At 38.2% G+C, this 12,751-nt stretch overlaps 1 protein-coding gene across 4 annotated transcripts in view; it reads right to left on the bottom strand.

The window, feature by feature from the left end:
* abr (ABR activator of RhoGEF and GTPase) overlaps positions 1–12,751 on the bottom strand; it is a 142,300-nt gene that overhangs the window by 71,992 nt on the left and 57,557 nt on the right. For all 4 annotated transcript variants that reach the window (XM_059351030.1, XM_059351031.1, XM_059351032.1 and 1 more), the window contains exons 3-4: positions 8,745–8,843; positions 6,071–6,256 (exon numbers count right to left, since the gene is read on the bottom strand). In XM_059351030.1, coding sequence (XP_059207013.1) covers positions 6,071–6,256; positions 8,745–8,843 — 285 coding nt within the window. The remainder of the gene's footprint in view (positions 1–6,070; positions 6,257–8,744; positions 8,844–12,751) is intronic.

Here is a 12,751-nt window from a genome sequence, read left to right as displayed (position 1 = left end):
ATGTTGCTCTGACACGCTATGGACACAGTATGAAATTTGTCCAGCCTCATCCGTCACTGCAACGCAGGACTTTGAGCAACACGCCGAGCATCACCGCCCACTCTTCAAACAACAAGTTCACAGGTCAAAGTGGCATGTAGGAAAACAACAGCTTGCGTTTGAGAGTGGAGGTGGGAAGATGAAGAGAGAAAGGAAGAGGGAGTGTGGAAAGGAACAAAGAGTGAGGGTACAGTATTAGAGTCTTCACCAGAAATAGACACTTTCTAGTGGATAAAAATGAATGTCAAAACTTATATCTCCACTGACATATTTGACAGCAGGGCCCAGCAAGCCAAAGCATGTTTCTAACAATATCTTCTGCATCAGTAAAAGGAAAAGGAACCAAAGAGAAACAGCGCAATCATTTATATGATATTATAATGGTTACATAGTAGCGCAGAAACCTGCCAAATTTATTATCTATAATGTTAACGATCAATTAATCGATTAATCATTATGTTTAAACACACACTCCAGTATTTATATACACATGCATACATGGGCAAAATAAAAGATATATATATAGTACTATGCCGAAGCCTGTTTTGATAACGGACGCTTTTATTTTGAAAGGACGAAAAGAGACTTCCTGTCGATCTTTAAACTAACTCAAGTGAGGTGATACTTCAAAAACAAGTTTTGTATAAAATGAAACCTAGTAATTCATGCTAGCAATGTTTGATACAGTAAGCTAGTATTGCTCAAATTAATTTTCTTTTATTCTGTGTGTTTTATAATAGTTATTGCAGCTTTCAAATTGCAAACTGTAGCTTTATCCAACTTAGTTCTCAGTTTATTGGCCGCACGAACGGCCGCAGAACTAAACGCTCGGCTGTGTTTCAGTTCAGTGAGTACTGATATGCAGTCATAGATCAAATTAAAAAATACAAAGATTGATTCAAAATTCCTAAAATTCTTAATGACCATTAATCAATCATCAATTAATTATTCCCATCCCTATTACATAGTGAAAGACTGAATGCAGCCAACTTGTATTCAGCTGGCATCAGAATAATGAATGCTAAGCAATTAGCGATATCTGTATTCAGAACATGCTTGTCTACAGCTACCTGACTTGCAGCGTTTAAATCCCAGAATGATCAATCACACAGTCAAATACAGTATGTGCAGCACTCTGTTGTCTACAGTGAGCCACAGTTCCTCATGTTGCCAAACTGCATTGTTCCCCTGATGTGTAAAACTCAAACTTCAGTCGGTCTTGCACGTCATGTGAATTACGACTGCAGAGTACAATCAAAGTAGTATTGAGGGAGATTTCCCCACAGCACTCACTCAAATGGTGCAACGAATAGCGTCTCTGTATTGCCAAAGCATAAGTTATAAATAAACCCAAAATCAGTAAACATCGTGCAACTTTCTGACATCCTCTTCTCAGAATTTTAGATACAATAATCTAAAAAAAGACTAACAAGACTGAAAAGCAGAAGTTAAGACATGGATGAACAAGACTATAGCTTAAGTGGGCATTAACAACACATAGACGGAGCAACTCTAATACTAAGAGTCAAAGCATCAAGTTGAAATGTGCTTCAAAGTCTAAAGTTTCATGGCACTCCAGCAAATAGCTGTTGATATATTCAGTGAAAAGAGCCACACCCTTATCAGGTTATCATGGAGAAGGAGTAATCCATTTAACAAAATAACATAATTATGGATTACAGTTGGTGTCAAAAGATGGATACATGTTTTCAGAAATTGGTTTAAAAATTTAAGTTTTTATAAGCCTATAAGCCTTCAGAGCCTGACCGCAGCACGATTAAACCCTTCCTATTTACCAAATTATCAAAGTCTCTGGAATGCCTCCGGGGACTTTGATAATTTGGCCGGTCAAATGCATTCCTGGCAGTCACAGGCTGCAGCTGAGCCCTTTTCTTGTCAGAATAAGGTGAGAAAATGTGGAATTGTGGCTGGCTTTTATCCCCTGTCTGTCAGTTTTCTCTTAACTCTGTCCTTCTGTGTTGCTTCAGTGGCCTCCATGCTGCTGACAAAGAGCAGTAGGGAGTAGACCGGCTAATTACAGTGCCATCTGTACTCTCACACTGCCACTCTGACTAAATGTTTAGCTGCCATGTGACATGCTCATGTACGCACATACACGCAGCACAGATGGGAGCTGATGACTACACTAATAGGTGTCACTTGGTGGTGCGACTCCTGGGGTCCTCAGAGGGGAGGGGGGACGAGAGAAAGTACTTCATCCTATATGAGAGCTCTGTTAATTTTTCACTGCTACTAAATTATCAGCTCATGTAGCACCTGCCAATCAATCTTCTCGAGTTGGTAACACACACAAGATTTTTATTGATGTAGGAAACATTCTAAAATTAACAGAAATGCGATCATGTAAGGGAAAATATCACAACAAAGAAGGCTAGATTAAGGATCTGACTAAATATTTAATGCTAACTTGTCGTTTTCAACACCTGTGCTGTAGTCACATTTCAGTAGGTTCCAAAAAAATATTCACCAGTTAGATTTAAGAATTGGGGGTTGTGGGCGGTGGATGTTTAGGGGGAGGTAGCAGGACAACAATAAATGCTGCATAGAAGTAGTGGATTTCAACTGAGAGCTGTGACCCTGAAGATTAATTTAAGATACAGCTCAGCACTGTGTATCAAGTTGTTGTACTCAAAAAATATCTAACAAAAATTGAGATCTAATCAAAATGAAATTCATTGTTTAAACCAATTAAGGTGTATAAGGGTTCATAACATAAATATGTGCACATTTGAAGTCCATTTCCATGTTCAACTATGTCCCATAAGTTGCTGCAATTTTTGTTACACACATTTGGTGCTGAACTATGCAATTTTAGTCATATTGAGAATGGATAACAAAAATGTTTTTTTTTTTAAAAACCTCCAGAATATGACATTAATATGCCAAGACCTTTGGAATAACATAGAAAAATCCATGCTGTAATTTTGGATAAAAAACTTTAATTTCAAGCTGTCATTTTGGAGATTTCTGTATGTTCAGCAATTGGATGACGAGTACTTCTGTTGTTCAAACTGCTGAGAAACCCCATTATTGTCAATATACTTAGGAAAGCTGCACATCCTCTGAATGCTCTAGGTCTCTAGTTTGTAGTTGTAAAGTTTCATGAGGCTGTGATTATCTGACGGCTCGCTGGCGGTTTAATATCCATAATTAGCTTTTGCTGCTTTTAAGCACATACTGCACAGTGCAACATAAAGAGACAAGTTTATTTTCTGTGGTGCTGTGACTGGTAAAAAAAATGTTTTGCCACTATAGTTTGGCACAGTTTGTGTGTGGAGCCATCAAACATAAGTCTCTTTAGGTCATCTAACTGTCTTGTTGTAAACACATACAGTACAGGCCAAAAGTTTGGACACACCTTCTCATTCAATGCGTTTCCTTTATTTTCATGACTATTGACATTGTAAATTCATCAAAACTATTAATGAACACATGTGGAATTATGTACTTAACAAAAAAAAAGTGTGAAATAACTGAAAACATGTCTTTCTTTCTAGTAAGCAAAGGGTGGCTACTTTGAGGAATCTAAAATACAAGACATGTTTTCAGTTATTTCACACTTTTTTTGTTAAGTACCTAATTCCATATGTGTTCATTCATAGTTTTGATGAATCTACAATGTAAATAGTCATGAAAATAAAGAAAAACGCATTGAATGAGAAGGTGTGTCCAAACTTTTGGCCTGTACTGTATAGTATGAGTAAAGTACTGGACGATCTGCAGGAGCTAGTCATTATAGATTCAGTTGTTTGTGCAACTAGACTCAACAACAGCTAGCTAGCTTAGCTTGTTTTAAACCTTGACCAAACATGTGCACCTTCACCTTTAGTATATTTAATCTGCTTCCTCAAATGTTCACTGCATACACTGAAAGTTGTAATATTTGAGTCATAGCAGGTATCTAAAACTAATAATAACCCTGGCTCGCATGTTTTTTTAGAGATCAACATGTACCTGAAACCAAAAGCGAAAGACGTGGCAGACAGCTCGGTTCATATCAGAATAAGTCAGACATCCTCGTCAAGTTCCTCTTAATGATGACATGAAATTTACTTGGCTGTTTAAGCTGCCAAACCAAAAGGCTGGTTAGAATCTGTAACAGAGTTACTGGGGTGTGATTGAACAGAAGAGATCCATGTAAATGTACCTTTACATTCAACGTTATGATAGCTAACAATTGGGCAGCTTGATTTTGTCCAGAAATAATGGTCTCAAGCTGCAAGTTTATAATAAGGTCAGATCTGCAAATATTGTCCATTTCACAGACATGAACTCTCCATTTTAATCTGTGACAGTTTCAAAATCAAAGCTGCCAGCTCACAGAAACAAACAATCACAGATCTGTGGAGCCAGAAAAATTTAACAACTTCACACAGTAACTTATTTCTTTTTAAAGACTAAAATAGAAGTCTTGGTTCTGAGTTTATTGTCTGAGCTGGCATGACACTTACTCTTGTGATCTAGACGATGACTTGGCAAAACACTACAGGATCTCACATAATGGAACATCTGATTAACTCACAGCTCATTAGCGAGAATAAATTACATCTCCTAAGATCCAAACACATGGCGCTAGCTGAATACGTGACATACTTAATCGCTGCTCCCATATCAGTTAATCACATTTATCTGGTTATTATTGTAACATTTAATCGCAGAAATGCATATACGACTCTCATAAGCCTATCAGTGTCAGGGAAGTTGAAAGGAGTTTTCTGTTTAAATTTACGATAATAGGCTATGTTTTTCAGTCTGCTGATTAATTACTAAATTAAAAACGACACTTGATATGTATTGCTTCAGTGATATGATGGTAGCGAAAGCAATAAAGAATTTATTTTCCATTATCTTTTAAAAATCCTATCGCAAAATGAAGCCGTAAAAGTCATATTAATAACACTCTGAACAGCAGGATGGCAAAATATAATTTGAACAATGAAAATGAACCTTGGTAATGGCTCTAATACTGAACATGAGCATAATAAAAATCAAAGTAGAATCTAGATTTTGTTCTGTATCTTCTCTGTGAGGCTCCTGACTGTAAAGCAGAACCCTGTTGTTACTGTCAGGTAGAAGAGTCTTACAGCAGTTCACTGCCACTTTGCTAAATAGAGTTTGTTTGTCTGTCTAGTTTCCAGTCCAAGAAAATTATAAACCACAATATTCTCCTTACCACCCGCCCACAGTGGGACGTAATTTAGGGTGAACTCACAGAACGCAGTCTGCCAGGGTTTATTTACTTCAATCTGAACCAGCTACACTATGCTGCTCTCAGTACCAAAGGACAAATAGCAGTTTTTACTGATGACTGCCTGTGGATTTTACACACTGAATGGGCACATGTAAATTATTCCGTGGATCTATTTTTCCTACTAGATGTCCAGTTTGTTACATCTCATCTTAAAGTCTCTATTACAGCATGTTGCATCAGCCGGTCTACAGTATGCCAATCAAATGTAATGAGTATCTAAAAGAGACACACACACTGTATATGCACACACTCTTTCAGTATGTTATGTGCCGAGAAGCCTTGTTCAAATTGCATTATCCACTGCAAATCTGACAATGTAATGATGTGAGACACGCTGACTTCTGCAGCCTTGATAATTCTATACACAGATACATCCACACACACACACATAGCATAATGATGTTGTTACATTATGTACTGACCGTGCCTGTTCAAGCAACATAATCCAGCGCAAATATGACGGTGTTATAGATCGGAGGCTGCAACATTTCTGCTAATGCACTCTGACCACAGACACTGGGGAGCACACACACACACACATACACCGCACACACACACACACACACACACACACACACACACACTCACACTCACACTCAGCCACTTACGCACACAGAGTGTAATTTAGACGAGTGATTCACAGAACACAAATAGAGTCTGACAATCCCTCGAACACTCATTTACATGTACACAGCAAATGATGGAGACGGGAACAAAAGACCCACACACTGTAGTTTCTGTGCCCACGTCAAGACTCACCAGCTTCTGGAACAAATGTCCCACGGTGACCTTCTCGTCCCACTGCTGGATGTTGGGTAAGAGGGCGTCGTAGAACTCCTTGTGGATCTCAAAAATGTCCTGGATTTTGTAGAAGATGGTCTCTACTTGCTGGATGGTGAGGACGGGCTGCGAGGTCGTGGCTGTGGCTTTCAGAGGACGCATGGGCTGGATAATCAGAGACAGGGACAACAGACACGAACCATATAAGTATCTTTTTCAAAGGTTGAAACTGTAAAGAAAGACATCAAACCTAAACTTGATGTTTCTTCTTCGTATTCTTCATAAAGTGTGTTTTTACTTGATTATATAAACCATTCTACTATGGCATAAAGTTTCCATAAACTGGGTTGTGTCTAATTTAAGAGCTAAGACTTTGATAGTAAGTACAATTTTGGGCAATTAATTAGCCAGTCAGTGGCCTAATTGGGCTAGTGCCTGAAAAAAAAAAGTTTCTGATGTTGCTATGCGTCACCCAGTGATAAGCATGTAATTTTAGCCTCTCTGCTGCAACTGGGTGACTCTCTTCTTCGCAGTGCAGTTTTCTGACCAGTCAGATTGCATGCCAACTCAGTTTATCATAGATATGTGTAGAGTGGACATGGTAGAGGGGGACCCTGAAACAACGTCATCCTTCCACGTCATGGAAACTAAAATTATCTGAGGTTGAAAATGAGTCAGTCTCCACTGATTGCAGTGGTTGTATGACGGCAAAGCGTGAAGATGAGCAGCGATCATCAGTTCAGGCTGCCACAAAAATACACATAGTGTGACATTTGATGAGTAGTTAAAAATTATACTTTTTAAATGCATTTACAAACAGTCAGTTTACTGCTGTCGTTTAACATAAGGAAGTCAATATCCAAATAGTTATTAAGAATAAGCTATGTGTATTAGGGTTGAGTTTGAAGGAATCCAAAGCAAAAAGCCAACTTGTTCTATATGATTTGTTTATTTAATTAAAGGGTATTTAGAGTATTTGGTATGCGAGAATAATTAAAATTCTTCTCAGTGTCTTTAAAGCACAGTGGGGAGGCTTGTTAGGTGTCTGAACAAACTAAACACAATGGACTCAACACCAGACTGCAATTTGCTGTGATAGCAAAAGATCAAAGCAACTGCTGGCTGTCAGATATTAATATATTACCCTTCTAGAGCAGTACGCTCCCAAAACTCTAGGTTACGTGTGGTTCAGAAAGTCCTTAAAACTAGATCGGGAGCCAAAGCCTTCAGTTATCAAGCTCCTCTCCTGTGGAATCATCTCCCAGTCTCAGTTTAAGAGGCAGGCACAATCTTCTAACTTTAGAGTAAACTTAAAACTTTCCTCTTTGACAAAGCCTAGAGTTAGGGCTGTCTGAGACCGGCCCTAGCCCGGGCCTGCCTTGGACCAGCCCCTAGCTATGCCGCTATAGGCCCAATGTGTCGGGGGACACGATACACCGGGTCCCTCTTTTCTTCTCTCTCTCTGATGTCCCAATAATACATGACACAATCTTGTATTTTCCCAGAGTACTTGCACCTGCTGCTGTCTCCTCCCAGAACTCCTGCTCCTCTCTGTCTCCCTCTCAACCATCTCTCTCTTTCCTTCCTCCCTCTCCCTCTTCAACCTCTATCTACTCTATTCTACTCTGTTGATCTGCCCTGTACAACGACATCTATTGCAGATCTGTCCGTCCTGGGAGATGGATCCCTCCTCTGTCGCTCTCCCTGAGGTTTCTTCTTCTTTTTCCTGTTAAAAGGGTTTTTTGAGGAATTTTTCCCTGGCTGCTGTGAGGGTCTAAGGACAGAGGGTGTCATAGCATGTACAGTCTGTAAAACCCTTTGAGGTAAATCTGTGATTTGTGATTTTGGGCTATATAAATAAAACAGACTTGACTTGACATCAGTCTACTTTTATATTGTCAAATTAACAGCCATCATCTGTAACACTGAGAGTTAACATGGGGGTTACCAGAACCCAATCCAACATGAGCTACTTGAGCAACTTTTGTTGCTCAAGTAGCTGCTAGATATAAAAATACAAGAAGGTGTGATCACACAGTGTTTCAGAAAATCTGTGAGGAAGTGGAGAAGGACAGGAACACAGTATCGTTTGGTCAGTGTATAATAGTGTAATGACTTGTTGTGTGGTTCCTGACGGTTTCAAAAGAAAAGGAACTGAGAGACAGACGAGATTTCTGCAACTTTTTTTGTTTACTAACTACATCTTCTTTTAAAGTGGTGGAGGTTTTTGTACTTTAACTGCTGTGCAGCTATCTATAACAATTTAACAGCGTAGCTTATAGCTGCACGTGATGTAAAACTGACTGCTGTCGGCCAAAGTGCAGCATGTGGCTGAGCGGCAGGATATGACATAGTGTATTGGTTAAGCATGGGGAAGCACGATCAGTAAGTGTTGTAGGAAGCTGCTGTGACTGTGGTCCTTTTTTTCAGTATGACCATTAACCACTAAGAGTGTTCTGACAGTTCACAGAGGCCTGCAGCAACTCACTGCAGCATGCATGCAACTGACTACATGAGCTTAACATGTGGATTTCCCCCAAAAAGCAAGTGAATTTCTATCAGTGTTAAAAGTATCTTTAATTCAGTTGTAATATTTACACACACCTTTTCTAAATAATGTGTTTCTTGCACTGTGTGTGTGTGTGTGTCTTACCAGTAGCAGGGCCTCCAGCTGGTTAATGTAGATCTCCTCACTGGCCAAGAAACCGGACAGCACCAGTTTCTTCATCTCCAATCCTTTCTCTATGTCTCCCTGCAGGACAAAAACAGACCCCACTGTAATAACATATTACACATTTCACACACACAAGCCGAGGATCCTTTGGGTCACATCATAGCACATTGGCTCAAGCTCATTTCCTGCATGATGCCACTGCAGTTACCCCATCAGGTAAACATGAAATTAATACACACTCATCCAAAGTGCATAGGAATACACAGGAGCTGTTTATTAGTAATCTGTCTTCTAAAACCATGTAAACAGCTTGCTTGCTTACTCTATGTACTTTCAGGCAGGTGTTGCATTTTAACTTCAACATCAGGAAAGTTCCCTCCTTAACCATGTTTAAAAAACATGAAGGAAGAACATAACACACTTTTTCGCTTTCCTGAGGAAAGCACTCGTTTCACTATGCATACTTCATACAATTAGAAATATAGCTTAGGACAGTGAGCGAGAAAGGGTTAAACTGAGGTGCAATATCTTGCTGTTTATATCCTACATTATCCCAGCATGCATTTTGCAGAAAGCAATTTCATAGGACTAGTCAGACTTCAATTCACACCTTTTATCGCCATCCAGTCCACCTTACATAAATGTCTGTAATTAATCTGTTCTGTGTACGTAAAGACCATAAACCTTGCATGGTTTATTTAAAGTCAACAGGCTCCAAATGTATTTCACTTCTAAACAAACCAAGAATATAGTGGATTATAAAGTACTTTAAGAGTTGTACTTCTCACTTATTTCAACATTTTTTCGTTATAAATCCACACAACAGGAGAGAGCAATTCAAATGATTACACATACTCGTTTAAAGCAGATTTGTGTTTTAGTGAGAGGGGCCACATAGTGGAAATTTTCTGGCGAATAATTTCAAAGAAATTTCAAAGTTGGTTGGTAATTGTACACCAATTACCAACCAACCAACCATATGATATGCATTGGATTCACACTACACTGCAAAAAAACAGAGATCATCACAAAGCATCACAACATGATCCTTTAATAATTTTTTCAAGGAAAAGAGAATAATTTGAAAATGATCATTACCTCCAATGCCTTTAATAATTTCATAATTGCTAGTGCAGCCCTAATGAAATGTGTATAATGTTGTAACAATTTTTTGCTTGTATTTTATGTTGGAAGTGTACCTGGACCATAAATATTGGAATTATATTTATCTTCATTTTATTTAAAATAATAAAAAAGCACTGTGTATATAAACTTGGTATGTAAAATCAGCACATAGATTCATATGTTTTCATTACTTGTATATTACACACAATGTGACGTGTGACGATGATAATAATCACTTTACATATACAGCAGATCCTATAGTATACTATTAACAGCTGTCATATGAGTCACCCTATACTGCAAATGGCAAAAAAAGTGGTGTTAATATAATCTAAACAAGTCAGGGCAGGCCACTTTATTTATACAGCATATAAAAATGTGTTAATCAAAACAATTAACGTGTGAAGCTGCACAAGCAATCCACATTTAAATATTCCTCCATGGAAAAAAGCATTTAGTTCCACAGTAAATTACAAGTCCATGCCCACAGACAAAACAAAAGGCAGTAAAGTGGAGAATGGTAGTTAAAGTGATCTTGAAGTGTCATATGTACTTTAAGGGAGGCCAAAGAACAGCCGTGAGAGCAGAAAGGAAGATTAATTATTAACACAAGCATATCCTTACAATGATATCAGCACACCAGCCCTGCCTGATAAGACAAGGAAGGAGCCATGACCTCATTGTTTTAACCCAATCACGACTAACATGCACCTTCTGACGCTGATGTTATCCCTCAAGGCTGGAGGCGTACTGAAGAACCTGATAATCACAATATATCTTTTACATACCAGTATCATTAAGAATTACTTTTCTGAAGGACAGTAGAGATTTAATTGTGTAAAATGGACACTGTAGATACACTGTAATAAATTATTCTGTAGTCATTTCATTTTACTTAATATATTTGATCAAATGTATTAAATATAAATGCGTCCTTGATTTTGAGGCAGTTGTTTAAGTAACTTTAACATAAAATGTTTGAGATAGAATCTACTTATTTTGACCACATTAAATATAATCTTTATGTGTATGTAATTCTAAATTATGAGAATTTTGAATGAACCCAACATAATAGAATTAGTCCTTTTTTAATTGACAGGCACTTCCTGTTAAGTAATTAACTCAACTTGTAACGTAGTTAGATTTAATTAATAATATTATGTGCAATCTGTTGCCTCAATGTTATTGAGTAGCTATTGTATATCGTTTTTTACAGTGTACTGTGTGTCATCCAACTTTCAGAGAAATTAGTAATATGTGTGTCAACTCATGTACTGACAAACACAAGTCACGTCATCCAACGCTGTGAGAACAAGCAACATAGATGTGTGTCCACACTTGTGGTGAAAGTGTTGCTGGTCGTCCCTGTGATTGGTTTTTAAAGTGATTGAGAAGAAGTACAAGTGATTTATAGGATTATATCATGTCTCTTTAATTAAATGGTGGAAAGTTTCCAGTGTGCGACGTCAGTCATCTGTCAAGCTGCAGTGACATTATCATCTCAGTAAGCAGGGCTCAACTTGGTTGACATTTGGCAACTGTTTTGAGAAATTGCTAACCATTTCTTGGCTTTTGGTTGCAACCAGTGGTCACAACATACAAAAATGGGGATCAACAAACAGCAAAATGTGCACCCTGAAAGGAATCATTTAGAAAAAATGTGTTGCATTAGTGCTATTTAAATACTGCCAGAACCAGATAACGCTGCACGTGTTGCTGCATTTACTCACATGAACACAAGCATCTGTTTTAGAGACGATGGCGGAGCACGTTAGAATGTTTGACTGTCGGCTAACTTTGACTAACCTGTCAACATCACAAATCAATCTGCAAAATGATTCAGCTGACATAGAAACAGATAAACCTGAATAAGAAACAGAATTTGTGAAGTCTAGGTAGGCAAAGCATCCTGGCCTTTCTGAACTAGATGGAAAATTATACTACAAAGCATGAGCAGCATTCACTTCAATAAGTGACACATCAAGTTCACTGGTTCAGGGTAGCACATCCTGCAGAGCCACCATTCACAAGATTAATGCCACCAACAACTGTATATTAAGCAGCAGACAAACTATAAATATTTTTCCGAGGTTACTGTACAAAAGCTTTTATTATTTTAGGTTTCATTTTCATTACTGAGCTGTCATATAACTGCATAGTAAGGAAAAAATGGCAACTATATTACTATATCAGTTTCAGCAACTGTTGCTTTATCCACTTCAAAAGTTAGTGTTGAGTCCTGAAAATGAAGCACATGAGCAGGCTTTGACCCTATGAGATGCAGCCTCCGAGTCTGTTTCAATGCTGGTACTCTTTGAAACAAACTGAAAGAAAATGTTCCTTCTCACTAAAACTCAAAACTAAAACAGCAGTAGAAATGACTCATACTCTTGAGGCGCTTAGATGTTTCTTTGATATGCAAACCCTGCTGCAGCTCGCCATTTATTTTAAGCACCATGGACCATATGTGTGTCCACATCTCCAGACATCTTCGATGTCTAAATGTCATTGTTTTTTATTGAATTTACATCCCAGAGCTACTTCTAACAAGATTTCTTGGCTTTTTAAAGCTCTGAGATGTCAGATCTGTGTATCGCCCTGACGCTTGACTAAACAAATGCATCTTATTGACAAAGTAAACAAATATGTGTTGGTGATGTGTAAAGCGTACTTCTTCAGTGACAAATATGTCACAGCTGGATGGAAAAAAAACAGGAAAGGAAGGGAACAACTATTTTTTTCCAATAGTGGGAATATTTTCCCTCTGCTGTACAAAGAGCTACTGTGTGGCGAGAGGGCAAGATGAGAAATACATGAGCGGTGAATGGATTTTTCCATGGCAACCTGCTCCTGTGCGTGCA

Source organism: Centropristis striata, chromosome 15, assembly GCF_030273125.1.
Source record: "Centropristis striata isolate RG_2023a ecotype Rhode Island chromosome 15, C.striata_1.0, whole genome shotgun sequence".
Lineage (NCBI taxonomy): Eukaryota > Metazoa > Chordata > Actinopteri > Perciformes > Serranidae > Centropristis > Centropristis striata.
Note: the sequence above shows the minus strand (reverse complement) of the source record. Positions and strands in the feature narration are given on the sequence as shown.